Source organism: Monopterus albus, unplaced genomic scaffold (genome assembly GCF_001952655.1).
Source record: "Monopterus albus unplaced genomic scaffold, M_albus_1.0 scaffold110.1, whole genome shotgun sequence".
Taxonomy (NCBI): domain Eukaryota; kingdom Metazoa; phylum Chordata; class Actinopteri; order Synbranchiformes; family Synbranchidae; genus Monopterus; species Monopterus albus.
This window is the reverse complement of record NW_018127990.1, coordinates 726,360-739,003: the sequence shown is the minus strand read 5'-3', so window position 1 is coordinate 739,003 and position 12,644 is coordinate 726,360. Positions and strand designations below refer to the sequence as shown.

The 12,644-nt window shown below is 41.2% G+C and overlaps 1 protein-coding gene across 1 annotated transcript in view; it reads right to left on the bottom strand.

The window, feature by feature from the left end:
• ecm2 (extracellular matrix protein 2, female organ and adipocyte specific) overlaps positions 1-10,597 on the bottom strand; it is a 27,436-nt gene extending 16,839 nt beyond the window's left edge. Inside the window, exons 1-4 of the mRNA XM_020611176.1 lie at positions 10,465-10,597; positions 6,752-6,886; positions 5,191-5,352; positions 2,331-2,519 (exon numbers count right to left, since the gene is read on the bottom strand). Coding sequence (XP_020466832.1) covers positions 2,331-2,519; positions 5,191-5,352; positions 6,752-6,884 — 484 coding nt within the window. The 5' untranslated portion in view covers positions 6,885-6,886; positions 10,465-10,597. The remainder of the gene's footprint in view (positions 1-2,330; positions 2,520-5,190; positions 5,353-6,751; positions 6,887-10,464) is intronic.
• Positions 10,598-12,644: the final 2,047 nt, after the last annotated feature.

Here is a 12,644-nt window from a genome sequence, read left to right as displayed (position 1 = left end):
GTTCAAAAGCCCCTTATGAATAGACCAAGATCTAGTCCCGTGACGTCGCCCGGCATGGCGCAGCCGGGGCCCCACCCTGGAGCCAGGCCCGGGGTTGGGGCTCGAATGCGAGCGCCTGGTGGCCGGGCCTCCCCCCACGGGGCCCGGCCGGGCTTAGCCCGAACGAGTGACGTGGGGACGTCCTCCTGTGGGCTCACCACCTGCAGGAGGATCCGTAAGGGGCCGGTGCACAGTGGATTGGGCAGCAGTCGAAGGCAGGGGCCCCGACGACCCGATCTCTGGACACGGAGACTAGCCCTGGGGACATGGAATGTCACCTCGCTGGTGGGGAAGGAGCCCGAGCTTGTGCAGGAGGTTGAGAGGTACCGGCTAGATATAGTTGGGCTCACCTCCACGCACAGCTTGGGCTCTGGAACTTTACTCCTCGAGAGAGACTGGACTCTCTACTACTCAGGATTTGGCAATATATGTCAAATTGATGTATTGGCAAATATATACTACTGATAAATAGTATCAGCATAAAGTATCGGCTCGATAAGTAGCAAGAATTATTTGTTTACTTTTTCATTTTGAAATTTTTCCACTCAGGACATAACTGGGTCACATGGCTTTAATAACACAATTTAACAGATTTTTATCAGGAATGTTTGTTTGTTTGTTAAATAATAGCCACTATATTGTGATCAGAGTTTTTAAAATGACCAACTTTTGTTATCGGTCTCAAAAAATCAGCCAGGTCATTTGTGAACCAAATCGTTTCTTTGAGGTAAAACAAAGGTAGTGGACCAATAAATAAACTATGTAGTTTGAATTATTGTTAACTTATAGCAAATAGCAATTTGGTGCAGCCAAATGAATTATTGTTAACCCTTAGCAAATAGCAATTTGGTGCAGCCAAATGATACTAAGTTAGTGTAAATAATTTAGACCAACCTTAGCTCTCATGCCCAACATGTAATGCTGTTTTATAGTTGTACAACTAAATACCAACAAGGACATCCGGCAAATATGAAATGTCTGATAGTGTCTTATTGCCATAATATTTTATGAGGTCATCTGCAAGGAAACTTTTTGTCTCCCAACAGTTTGTCTGAATAAATGCCTCACTGTCAATTGTTGGACCAAAAATATAGGGTCACAGTATAAAACAGCTTTTAGTCTGTAGACTGTAAAGTCCACCCATAAAACAGACATTGTTTATAGACCATGTATTTATACAGATAAGTACATGTTTCTGTGGTTACTGCTACCAGGTTAAAGCTGTGTGCATCTACAGTACATACAGCAATGAGTCAAGGATACATTGACTTTGAGAGGTTTTCTCCTGCTTCATATCTATACATGCACATAGACTGTGCAGTGTATGATTGTGAGCAATGAGTCAGTTACTGTCAGTTCAAACAGAGGTTGTACACTGTAGACTGGTTTCCCATCTACAATAGAGGATGCGTATTCAGCAGGGAGGTAGAAAACTCAGGAAACAATTTCATTATCATTCATATATAGCCCTTTAATTAGAAATAAAGCATTTTAATTGAAACTAGGAAAAGTAATTTTTTGTCATGACATTTCTTCAACTTTTTTACTGCATGCCTCATGTGGATGGATGTCATTTGGCTCAAGCCACCGTTTGTTCTCATGACACATGGATCTCTAGTCAATAGCAGTGATAACACTAACCAAGGCTACGCAGTTAGTTTTTACAAGTAGCTTTTGAATTTCTTGTAGATTCAGTTGTGCATCCAGTTTTCATTTTTATGAAACTGAACTGACAGTAAGGTGGAGCTAGTCCTGTAAATGTTGACGTGTTGACAACATGTGGTTTCTCCAAAGATAAACATGTTAAAACTTGACCAAACCGAAAATGTGCTAATTACAAAGCCATGATGGAAACAAGAAGCAACATGCTGAGGCCCCAGAGATAGAAATTGTGTAGTTACTTTCAAACAAGTGAGAAGTAATATATAGTAAATTACAAAATGAAGAGATCAACTGTTTGATGACTTGAACTCGGACTCCTAGCACATGGTTACTGGCAATAAAGTAAAGAGGACTGTCCCTCTGCCAGAGAGACTGGATTTTTTTCTGCAGGTATAGTATGTTGGAACTCGATGTTTTTACCTGAGACATAAAATATTCAATCCTATAGTTTGTTTGCTGCATTAAACTGAAGGCTATTAACATAAATATTTAAACATTACAAGGCTTAAGATGTGCAAATGTTGAATGAATAAAATCCTCCAAACGTTGGCCCTGACTGTCAGAAACGCTGCTTATCTCTGTTGCCTCTGGATGCTGCACCATGACGTGCTCACATTTTGTGTTTCTACCTGGCTCCGTGCAGACAGGACAGCACTCCCCAGCAGGGGTGAAGGGGAAGTGGCACTGCACAGTGGGACAGGTGATCTCATCACAAACCACCCGTCCTCCGGTACACAGACAAGTCATACAGGGCTTTGGAGACCAGACGGCCTGGTTGAACATGGTCAGACCCTGGTACACACACTGGCCCTGCTTACCTGGAACAGCACAGACATATTGCAGACAGTTTTGTAGCTGATCATACTTTACATTCTTTTAAGTGACACTGTCAATGGAGTAAAAGTCATTTGTCAACTACTAAATTTTAGCAGTTACCCCAGTTTTCAACATAAATCTTTTATAAGCTTGAAATGGAAAAGCATCAGCAGTATGGCAGTGAGGGTCACAATGGATAAAATCCTAAACATAACTCTCTTAAAGATTTTCATACTATCTCAAACTGATATGAACAGTGGACACACACACGGTTTTAGTCATAAAGGGCGCTTAATGATTTCTGTGCCCGTATGTCCACTACGGTCCAGTGACAAATTTTGTAATCTTCCCAGGAATGTGAGGGTCAGGGCAGACTGTGTGGACATCCGAGTGCAGACCAAAAATGTGTCCACAGACAGCAAAGACGCTCTGATAGTGCATGTCACAGAATGTCAGAATGTACATGGACAGAAGGCTGAAGTACAAATTGGGCCATGTGATCACCCACCTGTCAATGTCTGGACAAGGGTATGCAGAAAGTATGAACTGACCTAATATACTGGGTATCCACCTTGTCACTAACTTTAAAGTGTCAACTGAAGCAGCAACAGTAATAATTTAGTATTTTTGTGTCAGAAGTTGTTTTTGCTGTTTATTGACTTACAACAACCCGTACAGCCATCTTGGCACACATGATGTGGACAGTGATTCAGAAATCCAGAACAAGCCAAATTCAGACTGTCACAACTTCAGCCTAACATGGCGACCGTTGTCATCCTCAGTAGCAGCAGGCCCTGCTGCAGTAATTGCTGTGTGCATCTAGTCTAATCTAAAGCCTGTACTTTACCATCAGAACCAGACAAAGCAGTGATTTGTATAGTTTCCACTCCTCCCTCTGCATTAACTTTACCTTTCAACACCATACCTGTGACAAGACAAGGCTGCGAGTGGCAGTGAGTCAGTAAAAACCACTATGATACAGCAGGAAGAGGCTCTTTGTGTCTATTTTAAGTCTGTTCTGTCTGTCATCTATTCTTTCTAATAATATGCTCTTTACCAAGTCTATAGGAACACAGGTAGTTAAGAGGCTCAGGTTATTGCTTTAAATTATCTATGTCTGTTTTCTTGTGAACAATGAGACTCTCACCCTGTTATCTGTACTGGAGCATACATATTTTAGAGCTTTTCTTTTCTCTTTAAAATATTGTCTTGCTGTCATGGCTCTTGCTCTTTATTGTCTAGTTAATTGCAGGGCTTTGTTTAAATACTACAGCTACCATCAGACTATAGTGTGGCACATTAATTCTAAGCTGTTCAGTACATTTATCCATGTGTTTTTACCACATGTGAAACAATTGTTTATTGACAATGAATCTAACAGTTTTGCTAAGAAATTAGAAACATTGATTCTTTGTTTTTGACTTCTTCAGTGTGGTGATTTGCTGCTTTTCTATGTTATTGTCATCGTAAACGGAATCTCCTTGAGTCTTACGTTGTTGATCAGACAAAACAAGACATGAAGATGCCTTTTGTAAAATACTGTGCGCACAATATTAGATAATATAACTTAAAAGTAAATAATTTGATCTTGGGGGAAAATGTTTTTAAACTTAGCAAAGGTATAAAAGTTAGCATCTTGATCATGACCATGCTAGGTCACTATATATTACAAAACAAACACACTAGATGCTAACACATCCAGAAGGAAGAATGGCACAGCTGAATCAGATTTGACTCCTTTGACTGCTTTTAACACTCAAAAAGCCAAACCAGTGTTAACCCTCTTCCTTTGTGCAACTTTCTCTGTGCAAAAGAATGCCACCTCTTCACTCTTGCAGCCATTGTGTCAGACTTTTAAGCCCCCTTTTCCATCACCTGGTACCAGCTCAAATCGACATGACTCAACTCTACTCGCTTTTGGTACCGGGTGCTTGGTTTTCCACTGCAGATGGTCCCATTGCTGTGTAGCTGCTTGTCATAGCGACACCGCATTACACTGCTGTGATGTCATCTGACAGTGTAAAATCTTAGTTAATACATCTTTAAATTTATGTGAAAAATCCTCCTGCAGCTCCTAACAACACACTGCAAAGTTCTGCCACATTACACATAAACATACTACAGAGACAATTTAGTTTCACTGTTTTTGAAAACTGATTTGCTGCACATTTACATTTAACTCTACAACAAACTCTAAAACAACATTTTTATTTCCTAAATCAAAACTTTTGTGGATTATTTTTTGATATAATGTCAAGTAAAGACTGTAGATTCCCTTTCCATTTGCACATAAGTGAACCTAAACTGGTTTTGCTCAGTAACCTTGACATGGCTGTTTTCCTTTATGCTTAGTATAATGTACTACATCCACTCCACTTCCCGCCATTTGACAGGAACTTGAATCATTTAGCTTCTTTGATGTAAACCACTGCTCAGCATTTTGTGACATTTGAGAGTAGAGCTACAACAGCTAAAATAAGCCAAAAATGGTCTACAGCATCTTTGTTGAACTTCTATCATTCAGTGTCTCCTATCTGAGGACTTGCTGCTTCTCTGTTTTCTCTCAGTTCACTGTGGCTTAAATATTTGGGTTTTGGACCGTCTCCGATGGATTAAATCTGACTTGTTGGTCTCACTAACCTGAGTCAACGCTGTGTTACTGGTCTCACTGACCTGGGATCACGCTGTAGCTGGAGTGTTGTTCTTGAATACTCTTATAGGACTGTAGGTACAGGGTGTTTTCTTGGTTTGTTCCAGGCTGCACTGGGACACTGGGACCAGGAACCAATCTGATCTTCAGAGGTCTAGACTGTCCCGCTCTTTCTCGTCCATGACCTGTAACACATGGTCATATCAATTTTCTTCTACATCTGTCTAGAAACCTCTAAAGACCTACAGATATACAACGCTATGTCTGGATTTTAGGAAAAGTCTGTTTATCAGTTTATAGATATGGTTTGTCCCAGATTTGACCTATGCCTGTTTGTTCTCTTTTTAGAGCCAAATAAAATATGTTTTAGCCATGTGAAGAGAGCCAGCTGTCTACAAGCCAGTTCTTGATCTTGCTGAATTCCTCACCTGTGTATACAACAAAGATGGCAATAACTCTAGCCTCAGAATGATTGAGATACAAACATTAAAAATGATAAAAGCTAAACTAAAATGTCTTTTGTTGACTAAAACTAACAAAAATCAAAAGACCAAAGATTTAAATAAAACTAATATGCAATTTAGTCAAAAGACTAAGACTAAATAAAATTCAAGTGCCAAAATTAACATTGTTTTCAGTTAATTTCAGTTTCAGCCAAAGTGGATTATGGACAAAGCAGATTCCATATTTTATATATTTAAAAAACTAGGGAACCAGAGACACTTTCCTGTAGGACTCCACATTTAATAAAGTGTGATCTTTTGTTGTTGTTTTTTTTCTAGTGTCTTTAGAGGTTTTTACACCAGACAAGATTGTGCATTGAGTTATGATCACCAGAAAAACATAAAACATTAGAACAGAGTTCAAACCTGGCAACCGCTGTATCAGTTTAAGGCTTTAGACGTGCTGCATACAAGCACTGTGCCCAACAGAGTTCCAACATTACATGCTACTACAGCCATAGTGTCTTCTTTATACATTTACTTTTTTGCACCTGTTCATTAAACAAGATATATCATGTAAATCAGAGAGCTTTAAAGTTGTTGCCAGGTGGAAAAAATTATTTATTTATTTCAGTTTTGATGGAGCCAGTCTCAATTTTGACACTTGATTTAGTTTTGGTGTTAGTCATTTGACAAGTTGAATTAATTTAGTCAAGTTCATCATCTTTTGTTTGTATCGTGTTAGTCAACAAAAACTATAGTCCAGTTTTTGTCAATGATATTTGATGATGCTAGCATTTTCCCCTGTTTCCAGTCTTTGTGCTAAGCTTGGCTAAATATATCCTGGCCCTATCTCTGTACTTAAAGCACAGCAAGGAGTGCCCAATGGCTTTTACAGAATTTTCTGTAATTTCTGAGTTTTTCTTAATGAATCAGTCGGTTGAAGTTAACCCAACAATCTGTAAGGCAGAAAACACCCTGTACCAGATAAGGAAAAACTTTCCAAAGAAACCCAAGAGCAACAGAAGAGGGGATCCCTCTTCCAGGGCTGACAGACATGCAATAGATTCAGGTTTACGGTGTGGACAATCAGAATGACAAAATTGTGGATTCTAAACTTATAGGTCTTAGAGGGTCTTACCCTGTCCGTCCCGCTTCCTTTTCCCTCGTCGGGTCTCGCCACCCTGGTTGTGAGGTCCCTTCCTAGCCTTGGCATCTGGGATGGTCAGGACCACCAGCAGCCACAGACTGGCCACTATTAGCCACCACCTCATCCCTGCAGCACAGCACAGACCAGGTTCAGGCTCATGTTGTCTCACATGAACTCTTACCAACACCGAAGGCTTCACAAGTGCTGAGTATTGATCCTGCTGTTGATACAGTTCTACCTAGGTATTGATCCCAAAGCAGCTTCTTTTTCAGCATCTTACCATGAGAATTATAAACATGTTTTTCCATAAAGTATTTTTTCATTCAAATAAAAAACCCAAAATTCTCACATGTTCTAAAAACAAGCAGCTGTGCAGTTTTGACATTTGCTATGTGCTATGGACACATTTCAGAATCAGAATCAGCTTTACTGGCCAGGTGCTGAACACATGAGCAGTTTGACTCCAGTACAGTGGCTCTTAATGTGCATGTACAATGTTCTTCCATAAGGCAACAAGTAAACAAGATAAGACTGAGAGAATGAGAAAAGAAAAAATGTGCATTAGGAAAATAAAAATAAAGTACTTGTATCTCCTCACCCTAAATTTATTGTAGAAGCCAGCAGCAAAAAGAAAATAGGACCAACTAGAAGAATCCACGTTCTTTCTGCACACACACAAAAAAAATAAACAGTGAGAGATGTTTTTACCTGCAGCAGCTTCTCAGACAAAAAGAGTTGTCAGTGCTGCTGCTGGTCCTCATATAGCTTTCTGCTAATGGCCAGTTTTGTGTGTGTGTGTGTGTGTGTGTGTGTGTGTGTGTTGGTTGTGTGTGTGTGTGTGTGTGTTAATAACCGGTCTACACTGCAGCCCTGTCATTATTAAAGCAGAGATCTGAAGCTAACACACACCTTCACACACCTGATAGTATGTCTTCTGCCTGATTTCCTCTCTGAATGGAGCAGATTGAACCGGCCTCAATAACAGTAATAAATGTACTGTATCTGTACCCCAGTGCATGATGGGAGTTGTTGGTGGTGTTAAATAATGGGAGCCTGTTATTTGTTAGCATGGTGCCCAGACAAGCCTGAGTGTCCAGATAGAAACATTTACTTTTTGTTAGTCTGAAGGACTGAAAGCTTCACTGTTAATTTACTGTTGCTGGTTTCTTATTCTGTCACTCGTAGATCTGACTCACTGACTGTATAAACAATGGACAAGCTCTCCATGACGTCATGCGTTGGTTTTCTGAAGAGTGGTTTTGAAGCTCAACTCTGACTGCTGCCATATTGGTAGTGCTTCACTCCGCCTGCTACGGCTAATCCAAAAATGGGCAAAGAGGCAGAGTGTGAGTGGAGCTGAGGTGGGCTGAATGGGCAGAATCAAGCTAGCCACCAGTGACGGGACCCGCCCTTAATTATGCATAGCTTTTAATCTCAATATAATTTAAATGGCCGAGTTATATAAAAATTGACCCCCTCTCATACAGTTGTCATGGAAGGGGAATTGAGCTATAGAGACTAAAACCGTTTTATATACCAGGCTGTAAACATGTTTATTTCTGCTGTAAAGTTTTTACATAGGAGTGTATGGTGAATGATTCCCTTTAGGAGCCTGCCTCAAGTGGCCATTCGAGGAACTGCAGGTTTTGCCACTTCTGCACTGGCATTGAGAGCCGATGTACCAGAGTCAAATTCCTCGTGTGGCCTACACACCTGGCCAATAAAGCTGATTCTGATTCATTTCTCAGCTTCAGAGATTGGCTCATGATCTGAACCTACCAACTCTGAATCTCTGTCTCTGAACATAGTCACTCTCTTGTTCACTCATTTACTTCTGCCTTTATAAGGGAGCGGTTTACCTTATTGTGAGAAGTAAAATGAGATTTTGGACACTTCTGATTAATTGTGAGTTTGTGTTACCAGTGTAATTCATGGTAACTCATCTATAAAATGTGAGACTTTTTCACAGCACCATTTATTGCACTCAGAATTGGGATGCTGAAATGAAATGGGACAATGAGGGCAAATATAGTGCACTATATTGTCAATGGGGAGAGATTTCATATGGTGCTTGAGTCTGGATTTTATCTGGATAAGATGAAATAGTTAAAGGAATATTTACTATAGCACTCAATATTAAAATCGGAACCTTAAAAATTTTAAACCCTGATTTGTTAGCATTCAACTGCGGCTCCTGTTAAGATTTTCCAGAGCAGCAGAGGGTATACAAGATCACATGGTGCAATAAATGGGTCTCCCTCATCCATGATGTCCACCCACTCTCTGTTAATCATTCACATCTTCAGTCTGCAGCTTCACAACACACAGCTCTGAGGTACTCCCACCTCAATTTAGCATCGGCCAATAGGGAACCACAATTCAGTGGTGACCAAAGACAGAGAGAGAGAGAGAGAGAGACCTCTGTGCTGAGACAGAGGAAAGAAGTCGGGGGGGAGGGGGGAGTGGAAAATATTCAGCAGTTCAGTTTCTGGATGAGCAGGCTCAGATGGAGAGATTTTCAGGAGAAACAACAGAGGAAAAAAATAGCCTATGTAGGGTAATGGAACCCAGATACTGTTGAAGCAGAAGTTTTGTTCAGCTGCTTTGCTTCCTTACTTCAGTGGCTCACTCATTAAGTGGAACTGGGGAAATAGTTCGTACTCGCTTTTTGTTTCTAACGCCATTGTACGCAAATGACTTCATGTTGTCTCACACGGCAACTTTTTCAAGACATGTTTGTTTTAATTCTCAGTAGCGAGCGCTCTGACACTGCACTTTTAGCCAGAAAATTACATTTTCTTCACATCAAGGATATGACTGGTTTGACTGCAGCTCTGTAATTGTGTCATTAGTTTAAAATGGTCTAAAATTGGTTTTAAAATGCCACAGTAGTCTCATGCTACTGGCTAAATTTCAGTGCACTCAAGGGACTTTTGCAGCAGGTAATGTTCTTGTACTTTAGTTCCTGGGAACAAAAAGCACCAGGAACATTCTGGTGGGCATGCACCTAGAGAAAGATAATTTAAAACAGGGCCACTTCTCATTTCCCTCACCACCACTGGTGCTCTTAAAGGAGAAAAAAAAAAACCCTATCAAAACATGAGTGGGACATGGCAGAAAAAAGTCCAGTTTAGACACTACAGTGGATGGTTGATGATAAAATGCCTTTAATAAAAATGGGCTAACACATTGTAAAATACATTGTGTATCAGCAGACTTGCCTTCCTCTGGATGTTTCTTGAGAAAGTTCGACAGTTTTCCTTGACAATTAGTTTGTTTTGAATTTGCCTCCTGTTGACTGACTTGTGAATTACTTCACCAGCTGGTTCAGCACTACAAATACCGAAACACATGTTGCATGCAGTTTAAAAACAACCAGTCCAGTGTGCGTTTTGTGGAGTACTGTACTGAAAGCAGGATGTGTACAGGCTTATATCTTGAAAGGTAAAGAATTTGATTCCTCGTCGTCCGTTCTGACTCAGGTCTTAGGCTGCATTTAAATACATGTCTTATCTGGGTTTGTTAAGTTCACAGTTCCAAACTTCTTGGGTTTTGTCTTCTGGACCTGTGAAAAATTATCTACACCGAAACCTTCTGCAGCAGCTGACACAACTGATTACAAATCACAAACAGCAGACAGACAGAGAGGGGAGGAGCTGAGGACGGACGGACGGACAGGCAGACAGACAATAACTCTACATTACCAGCAGTTTGATGATGGCTGCAGGACTTGAGGCCAAATTCTTCCACCCTCTTTTCTCCTCCTTTGGTTGTGCAGGAGGTCCAGGAGAGGTGTGTATGTGTTGCTGTGTGATGATACTCTAAATGTGTGCGTGTCTGTTTCTCAGCAGGTCTCAGAGCATGGAGCAGTTGCGTAGAGCAGCGTAGGAAAGCCAGGATTTGTACTGCAGCGGAGACAAAAAGAGGGAGTGAGAGAGAGAGACAGGTCTGACATGTGTCTTCCTGTCTGGGTGAGGACACTGCCAACATGCCGCAGGAGATCGAATAAAGACAAAGCACATCAACCGAAGTTAAATATCCACATGTTGCAGAGGGAAGAGGATAGAGCAGGAGATTTATTAACATGAGCTGAGAGATGAAAGCCAGGTTCATTTCTGTGGTGAAAATAAGTCTCAGGACAAGGTGAAGAGTTTATAGCAGCATGTAGGACAGGGGCCAGAGGTCACATGAGACCAAACATCCCACTTCATTGTCAAGTAGAAAAACAGCTCTCTGCTCAGCAACATGTTTAAATAAAACCCCAGAAAGCAGATTGAGGAAAAGACCTAGAGGCACAATGTGTATGTACAGTGTTCTTCTTCTGTAAGGCAACAAGTAAACAAGAAAAGACTGAGAGAACAAGAAAAAGGAATAGATAAGTATATTTACAAGGCACTGCACTGAGGGTTGTTGGGTTAATTGTTCATCAGAGTGATGGCCGGGGGAAGAAACTGTCCTTGTGTCTGGTTGTTGTGGCATAACGTGACCCGTAACGCCGTCCAACGGGGAGGGGTTCAAACCATTTGTGTCCAGGGTGTGAGGGGTCTGCACAAATCTTTTCTGCCCTCTCATGAGGTGTACAGGTCCTCCATGGAGGGCAGGCTGGTACCCATCATCTTTTCTGACTGTTCACTGGAGTCTGTTCCTGTCCTGTTTGGTTGCTGAGCCAAACCAGACAGTGATGGATGAGCAGGCTCGATGATTCCTCTGTAGAACTGGATCAGCAGTGTTTGATTTCATTCATGGAAAAATGACAACTGGAAACATGGAGGTGACTTTAAACTTCTGACTGGTAGTGCACAACTTCTGTTTGACAGTTTATTACTGATATATAAACTGTCAAACAGAAGAACAGTTGCCCCTGTCGGTATGTCAGGTCAGTGACCCAGACACTTCACATTTTAACAGTGCATCTTTGAGTGTTTACACATAATTATTTTACACCTGATGTGTCAGCTCTCTACCACAACATTCAGTCAATTCATGCAACAGAGCAGAAAAAAAATTATAAGACTACAAGTCCATTGAATTCAGTAATCTGATGCTATTTACAGGTGATTGTGTCTTGACTTTTCTGTTTGTTCTGCACAACTGATTTAATGTGAAACTGTATGTTTAACACTTAGAGCTCAAAGACGCCTGTCTCATTCTTACTGTAAAATAAAACAGCTGTTCACAACAAGTCATCTGAGTAGTTTGCAGCCAACCATCATCTGTATCGTTCATCTTGTAGAGGGCTGCACGGGGCTGTCGAGGCAGGGTACACCATGGACAGGTCGCCAGTCTATCACAGGGCTGACACGGAGACAGACAGACTAACACTCACACTCACAACTACAGGCAGTTTAGAGTCGCCAGTCAATCTAACCTGCATGTCTTTGGACAGTGAGAATAAACCTTACCCGCACAGGCATCGGGAGAACATGCAGACTCCACAAAGAAAGGCCCTGGTCGGGATTTTCTATCCTGCTATTGACAGGAACTTATAACATGTTTCACAGTTATAGAAATAAGCTGCTGTTACTATGACATCTGAAACCTCTCTGAAACCTCTCAGACACCTTAAAGGAAAGGAAAGACCTGATTCTAGTCTGGTCTGGACTCGTTTAGGGTGTAGAAATGTACAGTAACCTGGTTCTGATCACCGACAGCACAGCTGCAGATGCCTCTCAGCTGAGTCACTGGCACACACCCCCACCTGTCGGACATGAATCTAGTGGCTGAACTCTGGGTGAATCTTCTCACCCAGAGCTTTAAAATGAATCAGATTTAGAGTGATGCGGTCAGATTTTGCTCCAGAATCAACAAGTCATGTAAACTCGTTAAAAGGAATCATTTCCTTCAGACAAATGTTTGCTGCTGTTTCTGTGATCACTTCTCTGGG